Source organism: Barbatula barbatula (assembly GCF_947034865.1).
Source record: "Barbatula barbatula genome assembly, chromosome: 1".
In the NCBI taxonomy this organism is placed as follows: Eukaryota; Metazoa; Chordata; class Actinopteri; order Cypriniformes; family Nemacheilidae; genus Barbatula; species Barbatula barbatula.
In genome coordinates this window covers 20,708,617-20,729,350 of record NC_136766.1, presented here as the reverse complement: position 1 = coordinate 20,729,350, position 20,734 = coordinate 20,708,617, and the positions used below count along the sequence as shown (strand labels likewise).

At 38.6% G+C, this 20,734-nt stretch overlaps 1 protein-coding gene across 3 annotated transcripts in view; it reads right to left on the bottom strand.

The window, feature by feature from the left end:
* Window positions 1-559: 559 nt before the first annotated feature.
* Window positions 560-20,734, bottom strand: part of vps13c (vacuolar protein sorting 13 homolog C) — a 55,645-nt gene continuing 35,470 nt past the window's right edge. For all 3 annotated transcript variants that reach the window (XM_079459029.1, XM_079459030.1, XM_079459031.1), the window contains 40 exons: window positions 20,356-20,660; window positions 19,177-19,324; window positions 18,841-18,976; window positions 18,610-18,737; window positions 18,164-18,324; window positions 16,900-17,147; window positions 16,573-16,796; window positions 16,367-16,459; window positions 15,679-16,041; window positions 15,517-15,606; window positions 15,217-15,372; window positions 14,559-14,817; window positions 14,103-14,263; window positions 13,885-14,006; window positions 13,394-13,691; window positions 12,909-13,298; window positions 12,232-12,336; window positions 11,993-12,154; window positions 11,783-11,908; window positions 11,542-11,675; window positions 11,220-11,346; window positions 10,903-11,138; window positions 10,674-10,818; window positions 10,269-10,409; window positions 10,095-10,176; window positions 9,935-10,004; window positions 9,689-9,800; window positions 9,439-9,552; window positions 8,077-8,210; window positions 7,907-7,988; window positions 7,657-7,770; window positions 7,288-7,363; window positions 7,046-7,209; window positions 6,866-6,911; window positions 5,975-6,098; window positions 3,529-3,643; window positions 2,170-2,261; window positions 1,930-2,053; window positions 1,712-1,795; window positions 560-1,435 (listed from right to left, as the gene is read on the bottom strand). In XM_079459029.1, coding sequence (XP_079315155.1) covers window positions 1,337-1,435; window positions 1,712-1,795; window positions 1,930-2,053; window positions 2,170-2,261; window positions 3,529-3,643; window positions 5,975-6,098; window positions 6,866-6,911; window positions 7,046-7,209; window positions 7,288-7,363; window positions 7,657-7,770; window positions 7,907-7,988; window positions 8,077-8,210; window positions 9,439-9,552; window positions 9,689-9,800; window positions 9,935-10,004; window positions 10,095-10,176; window positions 10,269-10,409; window positions 10,674-10,818; window positions 10,903-11,138; window positions 11,220-11,346; window positions 11,542-11,675; window positions 11,783-11,908; window positions 11,993-12,154; window positions 12,232-12,336; window positions 12,909-13,298; window positions 13,394-13,691; window positions 13,885-14,006; window positions 14,103-14,263; window positions 14,559-14,817; window positions 15,217-15,372; window positions 15,517-15,606; window positions 15,679-16,041; window positions 16,367-16,459; window positions 16,573-16,796; window positions 16,900-17,147; window positions 18,164-18,324; window positions 18,610-18,737; window positions 18,841-18,976; window positions 19,177-19,324; window positions 20,356-20,660 — 6,090 coding nt within the window. In that variant the 3' untranslated portion in view covers window positions 560-1,336. The remainder of the gene's footprint in view (window positions 1,436-1,711; window positions 1,796-1,929; window positions 2,054-2,169; window positions 2,262-3,528; window positions 3,644-5,974; window positions 6,099-6,865; window positions 6,912-7,045; window positions 7,210-7,287; window positions 7,364-7,656; window positions 7,771-7,906; window positions 7,989-8,076; window positions 8,211-9,438; window positions 9,553-9,688; window positions 9,801-9,934; window positions 10,005-10,094; window positions 10,177-10,268; window positions 10,410-10,673; window positions 10,819-10,902; window positions 11,139-11,219; window positions 11,347-11,541; window positions 11,676-11,782; window positions 11,909-11,992; window positions 12,155-12,231; window positions 12,337-12,908; window positions 13,299-13,393; window positions 13,692-13,884; window positions 14,007-14,102; window positions 14,264-14,558; window positions 14,818-15,216; window positions 15,373-15,516; window positions 15,607-15,678; window positions 16,042-16,366; window positions 16,460-16,572; window positions 16,797-16,899; window positions 17,148-18,163; window positions 18,325-18,609; window positions 18,738-18,840; window positions 18,977-19,176; window positions 19,325-20,355; window positions 20,661-20,734) is intronic.

The following is a 20,734-nucleotide window of genomic DNA, read 5'->3' as shown; positions in this document are numbered from 1 at the left end:
AAATGCACCTACAATCGAATCATATTCAACGGCACTACCATTTAAAAGCTTTCATTGCAGTCCACTAAAACTGACCCAGTCAGTTGCCCAGTAAAGCAGTTGCAAAATTTTTCATTTAAATTATGACATTTCTGTGACTGCTTCATACACAATTAAATACCCAAATGCATGTACTGTCATGGCGTGCAAAAAATGAGGCATTTAAAAACACAGGCTGGCTCGTGAAGTACATTCTGTTTGAAGCATTGACATCATTACATTATTTTGTGTCTTCAGCTGTGTGACTGCTGTTTACACATTGATCTGTGGGTGTACCTCTGGTCTACTGATGGATAGGAAGTACTGTGGGAGGACATGGAAAGTTAAGGGTATGGGATAACCAACCTCTCCTTTCCTGCCCACACCGGGCCAAGGGCCATCTGCACCCACATACAGGAAGAACAGTTACTTAGCAACATAAAGAGGATCTTCTGTCAGGTGCTTTGACAATACATTACTGTACATCATTCTGGAAAAAGTGTGAAATACAGTGTCATTGCTGCACACTGGAATAACTTTTGCCATAGACACGCACGTAAGCACACTCTTTATTTCTGTCTTTGTTACGGCCAACCAAACAAGTAACCACACAAGCAGAGTTAGGCTCTTGTGACAGACACATCGAACAGCAGGTGTGTCCTGTCATTCTGAAAGCTTTACTATAGCAGTGACATAAACACAACACTCCAGTGCATTGCTAATTTCAGAGCAAGGGACAGTGGGGACTTATTGTGTATTATATGCATTATATTTATTGTGAATGCACCACATACATAATTTAGTGTTTATTGCAAGAAGAAAATTGACAGGATTTTATGTCATAAAATTTGAAATATCTTCATCATTTTTTCACCCATATGTCATTTTTTCTTTCTTTTTTTTACTAATTGTGCTCTTCTTCATGCAATGAAAATGCTTGGAGTAAGTCAATCCAGATTTTGGGCATCTTGTGATGAATAAAAGCATAAGTTTGCAACAACTGAGGGTAAATCATTTGAGCCAAACTGCACAAGCATTCCATTGCTATCCAGTATATAATCCCCCTAACAAAATAATCTCTTTCTCCATTCTATAAAAAACAAATCCTGTTATACATTCAAAAGTCCTGTGACACATAAACGAACCTAGTGACAGATTTCTTTGAAACATCAAAAATATCAGTGAATTTAAAGAATACATTTGCCAAAAAATATATCTCAAACAAAACATATTTAATAATTTTGAGTGCAAGGCAGTAAATCAATCTAAGTATATCTGTGCACACTTTAGACAGCAGTGAGTTTCTTTTGTGACAAATTTAGTTGTTGCCCATTTTGATGAAGCGTTGTGATTTCTGCCGCACCATCTTGTATTGCTGGCGTGCAAACTGTGCATTCTCTATTCCCTGCTGTAGTTTCTGTAAAATGTGAAGCAAAAATGGTAAAAACTAGTTTTTTTTTTCATGTCATGTATGGTTACTCATGTGGGCATGCAAGCAGCAAAACTAGAGCAACCTGTATATCTACACAATTTGGCAATCTGTGAAAATTATTTCATTAAAACGATTGTTTTTCTTACTATGTAGATATTTTACGTTAAATAAAATTTAACTGTTAAAAGCAACATAGGCCTACTGTGCCATTTTTACAGTATAGGTTTTAATTTATAATTCGGGTTTCTGTGATTAGGTTACCTGGGCCATGGGTGCATGTTTGAAGTTTATCACTCTAACTAGCTCTTGTCCATCCTTCTTAATGATGTTCAGTTTGTTCTGTTCCTGTACCAACACCAACAAGTGGTGTTAAGCATTAATCATACATTTGTAACATTGTTATTACAAAGCCTGTAAAATCAGTAAACTAAATAAATGTAATAATGTACACACTAACTCTAAACACAGTATTTATATACCCGGTAATAAATCTTCAAATCTCCTCCTTCGGCACATGGAGGCCTTTGGAAATTTTCAAACTGACATTCCCATTCTTTATTGAAATGTCCAATCAAATCGATTTCCTTCACACACATCACCCTCCTGCATGATAAATAAGACAACACACACAGCGAGATGCAGTGAAATGTTAGCAATTGAAAGAAATACAGCAACAATTCAGCAATAATGAAAATGGTTTTCAAAATGCTATACTGTACCTGTTGGTGATGATGATGTTTGTTTTTCTGTGTGCTGGATACTCATAGTGCTCCCTGAAGATCTCTCCATCCAGTTGTTTAATCTCAGACCTCTGAAAAATATACATGCTCAATCTAACCAGCAGAAAGACACTCACTGCCATGACTGCATTCTTATATTCATTCAGTAAATTGTTCTCAAATAAACAATCAGCATACAATCAAAAAAACAATCATGTGAAAGGGAATTTATTTATTTCAGATCAGTTATTTTTGACCAATCACAGAAGCCAAGCAGGTTTTTTTAATGAATGCAATCACAACACAGTATTACAACAGAAATTATTTTAACGTGTTTAAGAACAACCATGTGTTTTATAAGTCATAAATTTAAAGTATATAGGAAAAAACATCAAACATTGATTTCAACATGCACTGTAAAATGATGATTGGGTATAAAAAAGTTTACATAAATTCATGTATTCACATGACTGAGCATAAACATTATGTTAATATGTGTATATATATATGATTTATATAGATTCTAATATTATCAGACTTGAAATGATTAAAAATGTATTTACAAACATGAATTTGAAGAAATTAAAATTAAGTCTATAATGCTAGACAAACTTTGCCAGTTCAACATTCTAATTCTAACAAAGGTGAATGTTATTTATTACTTTTAAACAATTGTATTGTTTGCTCTAAATAGTAAGTGTTGAAATGTTTTAATAATATACTGGAAAATATATTGTAAAAACAAAATAAATTTGCTATTGAGGTTGAGATTGAATGTAGTATTTGGTATTAACTGACAAATTTTTTTAAGTCTGATGTATAAATTTGGAAAAATGTATAACAGAGACAAAAGAAATCAAACTAGAAAGCAGCTTCAGATGCACAAGACAGACAGCTTCAGATGCAGACTTCGGATATTATATAATTTCTTAAACAAAACAATCTGACATTGTATTGTAGGTAGATCAGACTGAACTGGATCTAGCATTAAATATTCTGTTTGGTTAATTTGAACCTGCTACAAAATCATTGTGTTCTCAGCTGTCGTTAATAACATTAATCTGTACAATAATATTCCCATCCCACCCACATTTATTCTTCCTCAGGCTGCATTTGGGAAAGCACAGACAAGAGAGAAAAAGAGGATATGTTAAATTATATAAAGGAGTAAAACAAGAAGTTAACAAGATAAGAACAAGATTGACTTTAAAACAGGGTTGAAGTCATACAGCTTTTGAGCATATTAATTGATAATACATCATAATGATACATTAATTAAGTTATTTGATTGTTGTTAGTTTGTTAGTAGTTATTATTTTACTGTTGGCTGTAATCCATCTAGTAGTCCAATGACCTCACCTGAAAGAGGTCATAACCCTCTGACTCATTGTGGTTGTATGGGCGTATGATGCCGTCCTCTCGTATCAAACGTACTGGCCGTAATTTAGTCACCTCCTCTGTTGATTCTGCCACCCTGTAAATCAACAGTCAGCAACACATTAGATCACTCACACAAAGACAGCCATGATCTCCGGTTATATACACAACTGTATGTAAAACGTGTGGGCAATATTTGAGTCATCCTTAAGAACAAATAGTGTAAAGAAAATACTCAATAAAGGTTTGACTAAGCATGTCTGAACCGCCTTGAACTTAATGCATCCCAATAGTCATTTACCAGAAAAATCTACAGCTTACAAAGTTTCTTTGTGCCAATGCATGCAGTGATTTGATTCCTTCAGCCCTCTCTCACCTTTGGTTACCTCTACAGTGCGAGCATGAAAAGGCAACGTGATTAGTTGATATAAACTCTACAGTGCTCATAAGGTCATGTGTATAAGATGAAGTGTGTAATGAATGGATAGATGATTAAGCATTTGGGAATCACTGGGTTCAGGGAGGGACGGGGGGGGGGGGGAGCTTAGAGGAGTGTTGTGGTCTCACTGTTCCAGCTCGCCGTGAAGGATTTGACATGAAAGAGCCAAGGACAGAAAAACTGTGTAAACGACTGATAAGCAACTCATCTTGAAAAAGCAGAATTAAAGGCGTGGGTAGACAATGAGATTGGTTAGCATGGTTATTGAATGCCATTGAAATCAAAATGCTTGTTTTCCCATTGGCTGAAGAGAGCCTTTGTTACACCAGGCAACTTTGCAGTGCTGTATCAAAAATTCCAGTGTATCAACAGTGCAGTGAGCTCGTGCAGTGGACTTTGTCTGACAAGCAGAGCAGTCGGAGAAAGAATGACAAAAGTCTCTTTTACCTCAATTATAATTGTTCTGTTCAAGCTTTTTGTTTATTACAGAAACGTCCAGGGCGGTTCTAGGGTGACTTTAGAAGTCCATGTCTCTGGGCTACCGAATATTCCAGTTTAAATAGTTGTACTCTCTGTGTGTCACTCTCTATTTGAGAGTCAACATTTAAATTTATGAACTTGACGTAAAACGTGAACGGCCCCTAAACTGACTCTTACAGGGCATGGTAATAAAAACATTCGGGGCGTCAGCCCCCTTAGCTGAACCCTAGTGCTGCCTGGAAATGTCCCCAACCTTAAGTTTTAAACTTTTGTTCACAAAGAAATCCAAAATGAAACTGCAATGCTATAAAAAACAGATACTATACTAAACAGATAAGATTCTGAAGTTAAGACATTTCAAACCTTTACTTGTCTGATCTGATAAAAACTACAACCTGTTATTTTTGCCTCTCTATCGTCATCTCTATTTGAAACATAAAAAACCTGCAGACTGCTTTACATACGCATCCTTACGCGTGTTGATGTTACATGACATCAAACTGATATTTCATGTGAAACCGTACCTGACTGTATTAATAATAAATCACTGTTACTCTGTGAATCGGGGTAAGGTGGTGAGATGCACGGATACTTTTTATGTACTTAATAAATAACTGATTCTGTTTGTTTTGATCCCAACAATTTACGGATTGTAGCTTTACATGTGTGAGCATTCGTATGCATCACTTTGTACATTTCCATTGCACTCACAAACGTGTCTGCAGTGTGCTGCTCTGCTCATTAGATGGACCAGTTAAAAGGGGTGTAGAAATCAGAAGCAATGTCATGATGATGGACAAATAGGGACATGTAGATTAATCCCAGTATAGGGGGATTCTTGATCTGTACATCCTTTGCTTCCCATGATGCAATGCTTACCTTTCAATCAATCACACCCTGTAAATTCAAAATTGTTTCATGCCACTACATTATCAACTGTTCAGGACCAAGGAAACAGAAAATCCCAAGCAAACCTGGCTGGGTTAATGCAGCAGAGGGATTTATCTCTCTGGATTACATAGACATGACCTTGGACCTTTCATTCAGACACACATAAACTCTCTCTTCGGCCATTCAGACCTTCATAGATGCACATGTCTGTACACATACAAACTCGCATCCACACAAATACTCACTGAACTAAAAGCACAAACACATCCAGGAATTAATTTATGAAAAACATGAAAGAAAGAGTAAAAAAATGAATTAGTTGACACACAGTAAAACGAAAGCAACACTACACCAAGAACAACAACGAAAAACATTAAGAACACACAAAAAACACACAGAATCTGACACTGACACAGTTAGAGACAGCTCTGAAAAACAGCCACATTTCTTTGATTAGAAAATTCTAATCAAATATTACATTTTCATATTTTGTCTATAACTTGTGTTAGATAATGCACTGTAGTTGTGGTGAACAGCCAATTCTCTTCACTGAATGTGTGTGTTTGTGAACATACAATCAGATACAATACATACAATGCTTATGTGTGTGTTTCTTACCTCTGAATGCCTTGAAAAGTGCTGCTTGCCATGTCTACAATGCCCCCTGTAGGTCTGGCTACCACTCCAACCAGGCCTTTCCCAATGCCCTTGAAGAAGCCTGCAGCCCCCTCTTTCTTTGCCCCTAAACCAATGGCACATCTTTTTTATATGTAGTATACGCTACCATTCAAAAAGGAATGACTAAGTTATCCTTTTTAATTGTCCAGTTTCAAGGCATCTATTTCAAAAGCATTATATAAAGTAACATTTTGGTTTTGTAGTGAAATAAATTGTGTTGGAACTGAAGGATTCTAACATTTATAGGCAGATTGTATGGCATGGCACAAACATATTTTTGTCTACAAAACTCATTTCAGACATCAGATCAAAAGGTTTTTAAGATCATGATATCGGTCAACCAATTATAACTTTTGACCAGTATGGTACAGTATATTCACTCATTGTTTCTGTCCTTCTGAAACCTTGTATCTTCATATTTTGTGATTTAAATCTTTTGACCATAAATTATTATTATTAGTCAACCTTTATGTTTGTCACTGGGTTTTGCAAAAATCCAACCAATGAAAATGATTAAATATTGCCCGTCAACTAAGCCAACACAATATTTAGTCGTTTAAAAAGTACTGTACAGTGTTTCTTTTATTCCTTGTTAAACAGTGAATTTCGGTTATTACTTTATCAAAACAACCCAACTGCAGTTTGATTGACATTACTTGTAATGAACAATAAAACATGATTATTGAATTTAAAAAAAAAGAGTTATCAGTTTTTGCTAATTATCTCTTCATTTATAGTTTTAAATATTTGTAAATTTACAATGTTAAAGTATTACATATCTTATTCCCATTATTGCATGTAAAAAGTGTTACATGTGTGAAACCACTGTACCTTCCACCGGTTTGGTCAAAATTCCTGTTACGCCACCAACCACTCCCTAACAACAGATTTAATTAAAACATCTTCAGACATCATGTATCAAGCTTATGTACAATACTGACAACTGAATGATCAAGAGCTCCCGCATGTCATCAGTTTGATTTAAAATATTTGTCTACTCGTGCTCAATACCTTGAAGAAGCCCATTCCTCCTTTAGCCAGACTCTCCCCGAAATCTTTAGTGGGTCTGTTCATCTCCTCCCTCCTCTTCTGCTGATATTCTTTGTCCATAGTAATGGCAGCCAAGCCTTTGCCTACAGAGCCTGTTATACGAGACACCATCCCAGCTGCGCCCCCTAGGATGAAAAACAAGACAATTCAGTGAAGATCTTCGGTAAATATACTGTATGTATGAGAAAAGCTGGCGGGCTTACCAACTGTGTGTCCTAGTAAACTACGGACACCAATAACTAAACCTTCTGCAAATTCTTCAGGTCCCTGAACAGCCCCCTGCGTACACAAACGACACAAATGTGATCAACGTTGAACAGAACACACTTAATACAACTTGATAAACGTCCAACAGTGTACAGAAGAATGACAGCTTTCATCTAGACTGTTTCAGTTTAAAAGAGAAGTTAAGATACTGGCTGACAGCAGCACAGATAAATGGTTTGTCTTAGGCCTGACATGTTACATTCTTGTTCTGCTATCTAAGCTCACACAGTACAGTATGTCTACAATCACAAACAAACTCACATTAATATTAATTTACATGAAAAAGTGCTCAACGTGTGTCTAACCTGGATGGGCTCATAAAAGAAAGCCTCTACTCCTTCTGACAGGCCGCGAATCAGTCCGAAAGGATTTCCAAGAACATCCAAACCCAAAACCAGCACATACATCTGTGTCAGGAACTACGAGGGGAAAAGACATTCTGAACTTCTGTCTTTCTTGCAGTGACATTGACTATGAAAATGCATTATACAGTAGATATGTATTCGGTCGTGTAATAAACACGCTGAGGTGTAAAGGTGTATTTGGATCACCCACTTGTTCAGTGTAGTGTCTTATCACCGCCCACATCAGTTTCTCTCGCCGGTAAAACTGATATTTCACCTCAAAATAAGCCAGTCTGGAAAAAAGAGCAAGAGAAATGTGTGAATTGAAGCCCAGGTGAATTTTATTTGCTAACAGCATTAGTGAGCCTGAGGAAATCTCACTTGAAGATCAAATCGTCCACATCGGTGAGCGTGGCCCCAATGCTTTTGAGCAGGAGGTTGACGGACTGGATGGCGACCATATCGCCCTGTTCAGACTCATCTCCACTGGAGCCCAGAGACAGACTCAGGTGCAGCTATACAAACACACAAATAGTTTCTTGAGTCATACATGATAATAAAGAGTTTCTCCGTGTCTTTCACACGGTGTACTGTTCATCCTTGTAATTGCACATTCTCTGAATACATATTCATGCTTGTCCTTCAAAAATATGTAGTTTTTACACTGTAACAGAAATGCATTCTATTGTGTATTTACACTGTACTTAATAGTAAGCACATAAAAATAAGACTGAATATCACTGAGTATTACTATACTCAATCTTTTACCAGACAATATGAACATTCAGGAAAATACTATTATTTTAAAAGGATAGTTCACCCAAAAATGAATATTATGTCATCATTTACTCCCCCTCAAATTATTGCAAACCTGTATACATTTCTTTGGTCTGCTAAACACAAAAGAGGATATTTCGAAGAATGTCAGTAACCAAGCAGACTTCGTCCTCCCATTGACTCCCATAGTATTTATTTTCCCAACTATGGCAGTAAATGAGGGATGACATCCGTTTGGATTCTGACATTACTCCAAATAACTTTCGTGTTCAGCAGAACAAAGACATTTATACAGGTTTGGAACAATCTGAGGCGGGTAAATTAGAAAAGAAGTTTTTGTTAAACTATCCCCTTAAAAATATATCAAATCATTTGGTTAAAATGTGATTTAACTGTATTCCTCTTTGTTTTAAATATTGACATAAGGATAAGAATTATTAAAAGAAAAAATCCAGTTAATCACACCTACATTACCTGCTAACTGTGATGACATTATAAGTGCTCCTAATACGTGTGTGGCACACATTAAATAACTGTTTAAGAAATACACATTCCTCATGCAATACACCGTAAACCGCCTCGAAGGTGAAAATGCAGTGCAATTTCTGTGGCACCAACTAGAATTTAACTCAATGAAAACATTGGCCCAGCCAGTGGAATGTGTTTGGGGTGGGTCTTATGTTTCAAAAATGGCCGTAGAGGGGAGTGTTTATAACTTATTTGACAAAAAATAACTATTATTGCATTTCAGAATCTTTCATTGCATTTTCAGAATTTCTGTTTGGATCTGCTAGTGGTTCAGAAATGCTAAACTGTACAGCGTAACACTACAAACATTTGGTTACAGCAGTCCAATCATGGGTTAGCGTGTGGAAGACTGACTCAAGGGAGCAGATTTCTGTGCCAAGTGATGTGGAAGAGGACATGTGTTGTGATTTATAAAGAGCCGTGGTGCTGATTTATTACTTTAATGGGCGAGATGTGGAAATGCTCGAAGAAGTTCAGCCCTGAGGTGTCTGTCATTGAGCTCTCCATCAGCTGAGCCTGTAACGCGTCCAGATCCTTCTCTATCAGCTTATTCTGATGCACAGAGAAACACACACAACCCATATGTGTAGATACACATTGCATAAAGCCACAAGAAAGCAGAGGAATTCAAGTCAGGTCTGATTATTCAATAAAGGATGGCTTTATTACGTAAGTAACAGTATATCACCTTCTCTTTGTTGTCCTGGGAGTCAGTGGTGGGTGTGAACATGGCGACGATCGCCCCCAAAAAACCCTGATCGATCTTCACCGCCATTTCCTGCACTAATGCCATGAAGTACCTATACAGTAGATCAGCAGTTTTTGATTTTACACAGGACACTGACATATTTCAAAATGCGGTCTGGTTAGTGTAAATCTATGGATCAGTCCATGTGAGACTGAAACATAAGAAAATCATGTAAGCACAACTCACTTAAACTGCAGGACTTGACTGTGCTCATTAAACCTTGTGATGATGCTCACGTCGATAAATGGCTTTGGCTCTAAACAAATAGATTTCAGATTTTTTATCCACCTAAAAATACTACAAATATATTAGCTTAGATGCAGTGTTGCTGGTGTAGTGTTTATACCGGTGTCTTGAACAATAGATTTTGGAAGAGGAACAGGATGAAACACGGTGGGAAATATTGCTCCAGCCAGCTGATTATCCACCTGAAACAAAAGTTGAACAATAATGAACTACTGCCAAAAATGACATGAGTGTGACATTCAACAAGTAAAAGTTCAGTGTTTATGGGTGTCACCTGAAGCCAGTACAGCTGTGCACGTAAACTCCTCTGATGTGGCGACTGTTTTAACTCAACGTGAATGCCAGGCAGGAAGTTTCTCCTTATGGTGCAAGAAAAAGGTTGTCTCATCAACATGGGCACCCTTTCAAAGTTCACCTGTTTAATAAAACAAAACAAGGAACATTACCCTCATGGGCGTTATGTAATAAAGTCCTAAAAATCAAATGATTGATTCATAATGCACTTAATAAACCTGTCCAACAAAATGCTTCAGGTTTAAAACTTCAGGTAATATAAGAAAGAAAAGCATGTTCATAGGCAAGTCAAGCTATTCAACACATCCGTGTCAACATCATGTTTGAATAAGAAATGAATCAACAAAGCGAGCCAGTCAAGCCAGTTAACAGCGACACTAATCACCTCTAGGCCAGTTTCCAGTTTAATCCATCCTGCTTCACTCTTGCTGTTGATGTGGCTCTGGTAAGCCTTCTCCAGCAGTCCAATGTTTTTGTGGTTAAATGATTTCCAACGGTTCTTTGGCCTCATCTCCCAGACCACACCGGAGCTAAAAGAGAATTACAAACATCATCCGAAGTCAAATTTGTTAATGTATTAAACATGTTTTTGCTTTTGTGTTTATCTACAGTACCTGGTGATGCCAACGTATGCTATCTCCTGCCTGAGGTCACTGTTGATGAGTGACAGACCTAAATTCTGTAACGAGATGTTGACTTCCTGCTGGAACTGCTCCAGCTCCTCCGCCTGCCGTGCTTTCGTCACTATGCCGACATCTTCAGTGAAGATGAGCACCCGCTGTCGGCCATCCAGGAAAGACACCCAATGTATCTCAACTAGGCTGTTGTAGGCAAACTGACCACATTCATCCTAAAGAAAACAGCACAGGAATGACATCAGAGTCACCTAAGAATCCCCTGTGAATTGAATTACCCAGAAAGCCTCTCTAACCTTCACAAGGTCTAGTTCTCCAGAGTGTTCCTGACAGGTCCAGCAAAGCTTTCTCACACCTGCTGGATCATCCCATGCAAACCGCTGAGCTTCACCGGTTTTAAGTTCCCAAGACTTCTCACAGCCTCTGAACAAACACAAGGACATAAACACACACATAGTCCCATACATTGATATCAGAGTTCAGGTGGAAAAAAATATTTTGAGATGTGAAAAAAGACACGTTTAACATAGACAGTTAAAAACAGCAATATACAATTTTTAACTCATTCCAGGCTTTTGCGTTTTAATAAGTTATCTATTAACTCAAGGTTGTGCTGACCTCTGGCTGAAGTTGACAGTAGCGGTGGGCGTGTGATTCACTAGCAGAGCGGGTGCGGCTCCATCATAGTAATCAATGAAGCTGATGACAGTGGAGTGGTCTGCGATATTCACATCCACAATTACACCACCATACTGTGAGCAAACACAAGATTCTGCTTTAAAATCATCAACATTACATAGGGCAGGTTTAAAAAAAAAAAACCTTCTAAAGATATTTCTCCTCCAGCAGAAATGCCCACCTGATCCATACGCAGCAGTGTTCCATTATCCTGCTTGTTGTAGAAGAACGATTTTGAGGTAGATTCAGATCCCACAACTCGCACACACAGCTTCCCAGTGCTGGACTCAGGCCACAAAGGCAAACACTGCCGTACACACACAACTGTACAGTTAACACTCACATTCAAGTCACCTTTGAGACGATTTTGTTCAGAGAATGCAGATCTGACCTCAGTGGACGGGATGTAATGCCACTTCTTGCTCAAGTCATTGTTGTTCTGCACTTCTCCAACCTCCAGCTCAAAGGAGGACTTGTTGACCAGCGTGTAGAATGGACTCATGGTTACAATCCGTGTCAGATTAAAGCTGCTCATCTGGATGCTGACCCCCACCTTGGAAATCAAATGGGTTTCAGACGGCATGCACAGACACAGAGACTCGTGGCATTAAACATCTTCAAAGCGTTTACCAGGTAGTCCCCGCCTTTGTCTGGACAGCGCACGCAACCGTAACTGCCAACAGTGTCCAGCGAGAACCCGTCCGACCAGGAGCTTGTGGACACACAGAGCTGCAGCTGGGATAAAAATTCAGTTTGTTTAGCTATTAACTGTGATACACTGTGACATAAAGGGACAGTTCACCCATAAATGAAAATTCTGTCGTGAATTATTCACTCTCGGATTGTTCCAAACCAGAATAAATGTCTTTATTCAGTTGAACACAAAGACAAATATTTGGAAGAATGTAAGTAGCTGACAATTCTGGGACATCGTTGACTACCATGTAAGGAAAGAATTTTAATGTAGTCAATGGTGCCCCAGAACTGTTCATTCCAAAATTCCTCAAAATATCTTTTTTAGTATTCTACACAAAAAAAGGTACACAATAAATGTTCCTACTATGGTATTCAATGCTGCCTCAGAATTGTCAGTTGCTAACATTTTTCCAAATATCTTTATTTATGTTCAACCCAACAAAGAAATGTATACAGATTTTGAACAGCTAGAGGCTGAGTAATTCATGAAAGAGCTTTCATTTTTGGGTGAACTATCCCTTCAAATGGTGGACAAACTCTCAAACAACTGGAATAAAATTATAATAAAACATGTATTCCATTAAATGCCAGAGCCCAGGGAGCAGTCCAACCTTATTCTTGCTGAAGAAATTCTTCTTTTTGAAGGAGAACAGAATGACGTCTCTAAAGTCAGACGGATGTTTCACGCACGTGTCCTCTGTGCGATACTGCAGCACACGGGATGTCTTATTGATGATCCAGTATGGACTGTAGATGGACAGGACCATTTTGGCACTTGCACGGGACACATGCACACACACATCCACGTTCAATTCATCGGAGTTGTCACAGGTCAGGCAGACAGAAAAGAACTCTGGCATGTCGCTGCTGATCTTCATACGACCACTCCAGTTGCGTCCCTGGTATTTCATCAACACAAGCTCCATTATTTCACCGTTAATGTGTGAGTTTAGCAAATCTGCCGTACTGCCTTCCTGAAGCTCGTAGAAATCAGGAGAACCCTGAGAGAAAAGTAATATGGTTTGTGGTCTCAAACTAGTCGACTTGCTTGGCCAATTGTTCTGAAGTTTAAACATAGTTAAAATAATATTAATACCTCCAGCAAGTAGTGTATCGAGTAAGGCAACAGGTTTTTGACGGTAACTGCTGGGTGCAGGTGGATGATATAAGCAGGGTCCCAGTCTCCCTCCCCGTGGCTGTCGATGTGACTCAGGTCATCGGGCACAGCCAGCGTGTTCACCACAAGCGGCAGGAAGCTGCTATCTCTGGCGGGACACTGCAACACTGCGTGAACCTCCGAGCTCACGTGCACTTGCTCCTTCCATGAGATGCAAGTGGATGACGCTTGATATTGATCTTCTAAAGGACCGAGAGGCAGCAAAAACAACTGACTCCTAAAAGAAAACACAGAGAAAACATTATTAACAAAGCATTAACAAAGAAATGTGTAATATGCAAGTATCATTTGGACATGGTTGTCAGAAACACAGAAGAGATATTACTGATTTAGAAGTCTATTCTAAACAAGAGGGTGATAAAAGAAAAGAATGACCGATAGAAACCCGGGTTTCCGTTTCTGCTTCACACCTGTAAGCTTCCAGAGGAACATGACACTCCGTCTCAGGCTCAGCGTTGCCTACGTTCACCATCACTCCAAGCTCAGAGGAATACTTCAGAAGGGCAAACGGCACCAGGAAATGGTTCTTTATCTGTAAACATAAAGCAGTCATGATGATTTTAATGTTTTCAGATGAACAATCATATGATTATTCTGACATGTGAAGAGATGGATGAGAATGACACACCTGCAGGGGAGAGCGTACTGTGATGACTTTGTTGCCCTCACTGGCATCGATCTGAAGCAACACGGACACAGCTTCTTCTTGAATGGGTTTTCTAACGTTATAGAGTCTGCGGCCGGGTTTACCCAGTGGAATATTGGAAATCTCACTGTAACCTGTGGGAACTGTGCAGGAGATTTATACATTACTAATGGGTTACTGGGAAATATTAAGGCTGGGATATTATGTCATTTTCTCTCACTATATCTGTATTATCACTCCCATAATATTTATGGTTTATAGCTGTGTAATGAGACAAAGTTTTGATAAGAAACTTAAAAAAAAACAATCAAAGTACTGCATTTAAGATAATATGATGGATTCTACAGCGTTTGAATAGGTAACTTAAATAAAAACATTTCATTCATTTCAAGTTCAGGTTGTGAATCTTCGGTTTATTGGGTGTATGTTGTTACTGACCTATGCTGAGATTGAACAGGCAGCTTTCCTGCCTTTGCAGGGCAGAAAGTCGTGATGAACGTTCGAAGGTGGAATGTTCTAGATCAATATTCTTATCCACAGCTAATTCATGTAGTTTAACCGACGAGGACGAGCCGACCAGACGGAGGTTGGAACTGTGCTGAACGATGAGAGGAATGCCTAATGCATTGCGGATGGTAAAGGCAGATTTCTCCTTCAGAGTGTGGTCGAACGTAGAGGCTGTGCTCTCTGAGAATGCCTGACAAGTCAAGTCAAAGAAGAAAAAGTTCAATGTTTTTATTTGGTTTTATTTATTACACATTTAACAGAAAACTATATCCACAATGCTTAAAGGGATGGTTCACCCAAAAAATGAAAATTGTATCATCATTTATTCATGCTTATGTCATTTCAAACCTGTATAAGTTTCTGCAGAACACAGAAGATATTTTTAAGAACTTTGCAAACCAAACCATGGCGGTACCCATTGAATTGGTTTTTGTGTCCATACCATAGAAGTGAATGTGTACCACTATTGTTTGGTTACCAACATACTTCAAAACATAGAAAGAAACTCATACAGGTTTTTTGTGTGAACTATATTTCATAATGCATTCTTATCATTTGTGAATGCTGTTTGCTGGACTAAAATGTTTACCTTCGCCAGGTTGTTGAAGACATTGAGACTGCACTTGGACACTGTGACGTTCATGGTGTCTTTGGAACATATGGTGATGGCTGTGCGAGGTTCTGGCAGCATAATAAAATCATCCCCAGGAACTGGACTTTTATCTTGAACGGGGTTATTCTTCATCTACACACACATGCACCAGCTCAACAATCTGCCATATATTTCACAGGATAGCAGTATGGGTTCATATTTTCACATTTAGAATATTTCACAACAAAAAAGAAAAAGAATGACTGGAAGAAAGAGACTGAGAAAGAGATTTTCTACCATTAATTTGAGGTTCCACCTCCGTTTTCCATTGTCTACCCTCTCAAGCAATGGCTCCCATACTGCATGAGTCTCATTAAAAGAATTCACCTAAAACAAAACACACATTCAATATAATCCATCTCCAAATAAAATAAAAAGTCAGTATGAGCACAAACACACCTCCAGAGTCATATCTGCAGAGACACTGAGCAATGATGACCAGTTGCGAGCATTGCCGGTGAATGATGATTCTGCAAGCAGAAGAGGAACGGTCTGATGTCCCAAACCAGACTCCAGCGTAACCTGAACCACTTTAACATTCACCCCAAAACTCTCTCCGTCCCTGCTGCTGTCCACATCTTTGAAGCTCTCAGTGACCTCAGAGGCTGTGTCCACACCCAGGAACCAGTAGTTAGTGTTAGCAATGTTCATCACAGACCAAAGGCTGTTCAGGTCATTGGAGGACTGCTGTGATGCCTCTTCCTTCGGTTTGGTCATAGCCGCCATGATGGTAATGACGGTGTTAAGAATGATAGGAGAGATCTGAGAAAAAAACATGTTAGCTCAACACAAGCTCAATCCCCAAATTTATATTATTTGAATTGTAAGATGAATGTGTATCATTACAGCCCTATTAATAATATTTATACATATTTTATAGGATTTTTATGAGTCTTATAATAAGTCAAATATTGTCTAAATATGGCCAAAATAACACATTTAACATGTTGGAGTTTAAACATAATTTATTGTCTTCACAAATATTGTAAAGACAATAACTAAAACATCATGTTTCAGCATGTTTCAATTGGCCTGAGGATGCAGTCACATAATATGCATTTGTTAAGGACAAAAAGACATCACTTACTTTTACTATGACCTCCTCTACAGTTACTGAACCAGTTAATGGGGCATTTGTTGGCATTTTGGTCTCAAGTTCAACAGAGCATGGCCTCAGCACCTACAGTACAACAAATATATATGATTTCCAAAGCATTTCGACGCAGCTATCTATAACATGCAATATATTTACAAATATATAATATAAACATGTACTAAAAACCATAAACATACAGTGGTCACGGCTTTGTCACCATCTTCTCTAATGAAGGGGCAGGCAAGAACTTTGAGGTTTCTAACACTGGCTTTCATAGTCTGACCGATCTCTTCAGACATTAGATTGAAGTCACACTGGAATGAAGCGACCAGAGCAGGAGCATCTGCCTTTTTCAGGTTAGCTACAAACACTACCTCTGGGTCCACCACAACTGCCCGCAACCTGGTTTTCTGCCCCGAGTCTGGTAGAAACAAAAATGTTAACCTTTGGCAATCATCTTAATTGTTCTTCCAAAGAAATGAAATTTACAAACAGAAATGTGGTTTCATCAGTCCTGTTCACACCTGCTCTAGTTTCACTCTGAGGCTCTGAGACGTGTTTGAGCATCAGCTGACTGGTTTTGTCTCGCTGTGTAGGTGGGCTTGTGGGCAGAGCTTGAACGAAAAAGTCCCCGACGGCCATAAGGAACTCCACGCTAGCACACAGATAGAGCTTCTGTAGTACAGCGACCACAGAGCGCTCTTCCTCACTCTGAGAATACTTCACATCTATCATGGGCTCTGATGTCTCCTCGTCACGTCTCCCCAGCATCCTGCAATGCAACATCATCAAAAAGCGAACTGTATACAAACACGATTCGTAGCTGTATAAGTTGCTGTTGGGTAGCATTAAAGGAATTGTTTACTTTCACCATACATTTTCATGAAAATTTACTCATACATGTACATCTTGGATGACAACAGGGTATGTATTTTTTCTTTAGTCGAAAAGAAATTAATCCTGGAATGTTTTCATCAAAAACCTTATTCTCCATATAAAGGACTTCAATGGACTCCAAAAGTTTGAACGTCAAAATTACAGTTTCAGTGCAGCTTCAAAGGGCTTTAAACGATACCAAACGGTGAATAAGGGTCTTATCTAGCGAAATGATGGGAAAAAATGTATATGCTTTATAAACACAAATGCTCGCCTTTCTCCGTATCGCGTTCACGACTTCACGGAATTTACGTTGAAAATGTCACACTTGACGTAGGCAGAATCCAGGATTTCTGACCATTTTAAACAAAAAACTGACACAAAGACAATTGAATATGTGTCACTGAACATTCAACAACTTTTGAACGATCCTCCTTCTCCACATTTGTACACTCGGTACTTCCGCCTACGTCAAGTGTGACCTTTTCAACGTAATTACTAATTACGTGAAGTCATAAAAACGCTTCGCAGAACAGAGCAAGGGTAGCATTTGTGTTTATAAAGAATAACTTTTTTTTTTTTAGAAAATGACCCATCATTTCGCTAAATAAGACCCTTGATCATCGTCTGGTATCATTTAAAGCCCTTTGAAGCTGCACTGAAACTGTAATTTTGACCTTCAACCGTTTGGAGTCCATTGAAGTCCAATATATGGAGAATAAATCTGGAATGTTTTCATCAAAAACTTTAATTTCTTTTCGACTAAAGAAAAAATACATATACATCTTGGATGACAACAGGGGTGAGGTAATTATCACAAAAATGTATGTTGAAAGTGAACAATTTATTTTCATTTTTGGGTGAACTATCACTCGAATAGATGTTTCTGTAAGATGTGTGAGAGTGGATAACCTGGATGTGACTCTCTTAATACCGCTCCTCCTGTCATCCAGCGTGCATGTGGTGAGGATTGTGCAAACCTCCAGATTGCCATTACAAAACATTTTACCAGAAGTCTTCATTTTACAGAGCATGAATTCTCCTAAACACAACTGCTCCTCATGTGCAGAGGGCTACAAAAAAGAAAGACAGATTTATAAATCAAAAACTTTTAGATTTTCACAGCGAGATTTAAAGAAAAACTACAAATAGTTTACTCATGTTATTCCAAACCCGTATGCAGATTTGGTTTCTAGCTATAATATTATATCAAGCATTGCAAGAAGCATTGGGAAGCTATGGGAGACCAAATGTGCTTTGTTGTTAAAGACATCAAACCTGTTCCAATGGCATCATTTTTTAGCTTTATACGTGGAGATTTTCAGTCAATAGTTGTTCAAGTTTCTATCTGTTCTCACCTGCTCTGGGTCATTATTATAGAGAGTAAGACCAAGTGATTCAACATTAAAGCTGAATTTGACACTCTCCAAGATCTCTGTTTCCTTGGGTTTATTTTCTACCAGCTTCTCTACAACAATTTCAGACCCTGTGCAAAACAAATCCAGACATCTCATTAACTTCCTCTCAGGTTAAGATAAGAAAGTACAACAGCAGCATTAAACAGAACATTTATCTGTGTATTCTCTCACCAGTCTGGGTGCGAGTTCTGATCAGCTCGCTCTCTTGTTTGAGGGCCTGTGCATCACGCTGAACGTCACTCGCTTCTCCAATGTTCTCCATCAGAATCCGCAGCAGCACGGTCAGGTCATCTTGACTCAAGGCCACCTGGAACACAGATAGACAGAGTTCAGTTTCCATGCTGAGAGAGAAAACTGGAGTTTCTGACAATCCCTCCAGCTCTGATTATAACCAGACCTCGGGAATACAGATCAGCCAAAAGTAAATTAATCACCAAAGACAGACAGAAAGTGAGATTAGATATTGATCAAAGGCAAGGAACGGTTGCTGACACTACATGTACAGACCTTCATGGGCTTCAGATCTCCATCCACCTCTATGGCAGCCATTTTCTGGTACCACGATGCTGCCAGATTACGTTTGACAGACAGAACCAGGTTAACTGGCTCCAACAGTTTGGAACTAGGCTGATTTGAGTCCTGCTCCATGGAAATTCTGAGGATATTGAAGAAAGGTTGAGTAACGGAAACAGATGAGGCATGCAGAGTTATTATGGATGACTAGAATCTGGCCTTTTGAAAATATGAACTTCAATATTTTTTACCTCATTTAAAATAGTTAAAGAATACAAAGAAATTTTAAAGCTATTTTGTTTTGAATGATGTAGATTCATAAAAACTCTTTTAGTGGTTTATTCTTTTTATTTTGGAGGAAATACCCGGCTTTCTTTTTCTCCCATGTAACTGGACACTGAAGGCTTTAAGGAGTAAAAGCAACCTAAAACAGCAGATTAAGTTGTTTTCTTTTTACTTGTATATGGTTTATGTATTGCCTTTTTAAGGCAACCTCAGTGTGTGGTCCTGGAAAACCCTACAGTATGTGCACCAAATGACCCCACAAAGATGATATTAAACATTAAATTTACCTTGCAGGGTCATTTTGTGGAAAAAAAACTATAAAATATAGTGATGGGATTTGTTTAGGGGGTGAGGCCTATGGGATGAAATATACAGTATATAAGGTATAAAAATCCTTATGTGTGTGGAAAGTCCCCACAATTTAACATATTGTATAATGTATACAGTAGAACATGCATGTGTGTTAACGGCGAAATTCTGATTCAAGACTACAAGTCATGGCACAACCTTAACAGCTCACAGATACAACACAGATGTTTGTACTCTCAAGTCGAATTTTTTTAGTCATGTATCAAAATGGTACCGATGCACAGGTTGCTTTAAAGACACGCAGATGCTTAAATCCTTCAACACTTTTGCATGAGGAATACATTTAACTTGCAAAGCTCTACATAGGCATTGCGAAGTACAATTTTTTTTGGCTTTTGCATAATGCTGCTTTCATGCTGATAAATGTCAGTATTAAATACTGCCGTGTTGGCCACCACAGCATGAGAAATGCTTGAATGCACCTATAATTTAATAATCAGACCTCGAAAGGACATAAACACATTTGAATTTCAACTCAGGGTCTTAAAAAAGATTTGTTTCATTTTTATGTGGCAGTACCTGGACAGTTTTAGCTGAGTGAGCTCTATATCCATATTATCAATGACAGCAGGCAGTGGAAGACCTTCCACTGGGAGCAGAGAGAAGCGGTTTCCCACAGTAATGAGCCCCAGGTCCGCCTCCACAGCATTATGGGATGTTGAAGACTGGGGGATGATGATAAGGGGGGCCTTCAGTTTGATGTCCATGGCGAGTCTGAAACTCTTCTGAGCGAAATCTCTCACACTCGAAGCTGCTTTCTCAGCGGCCTGAGCCGTGGCGGCACTGAGAGCCTCTTTAGCTGTCTGGAAGTTGTTACTAAAATTCTGTGCAGGGAAGAAAATTGGTTAAGTGTCTGATATCGGCACATCCGTGTGTGTGAGAGAGAGAGAGAGAGAGA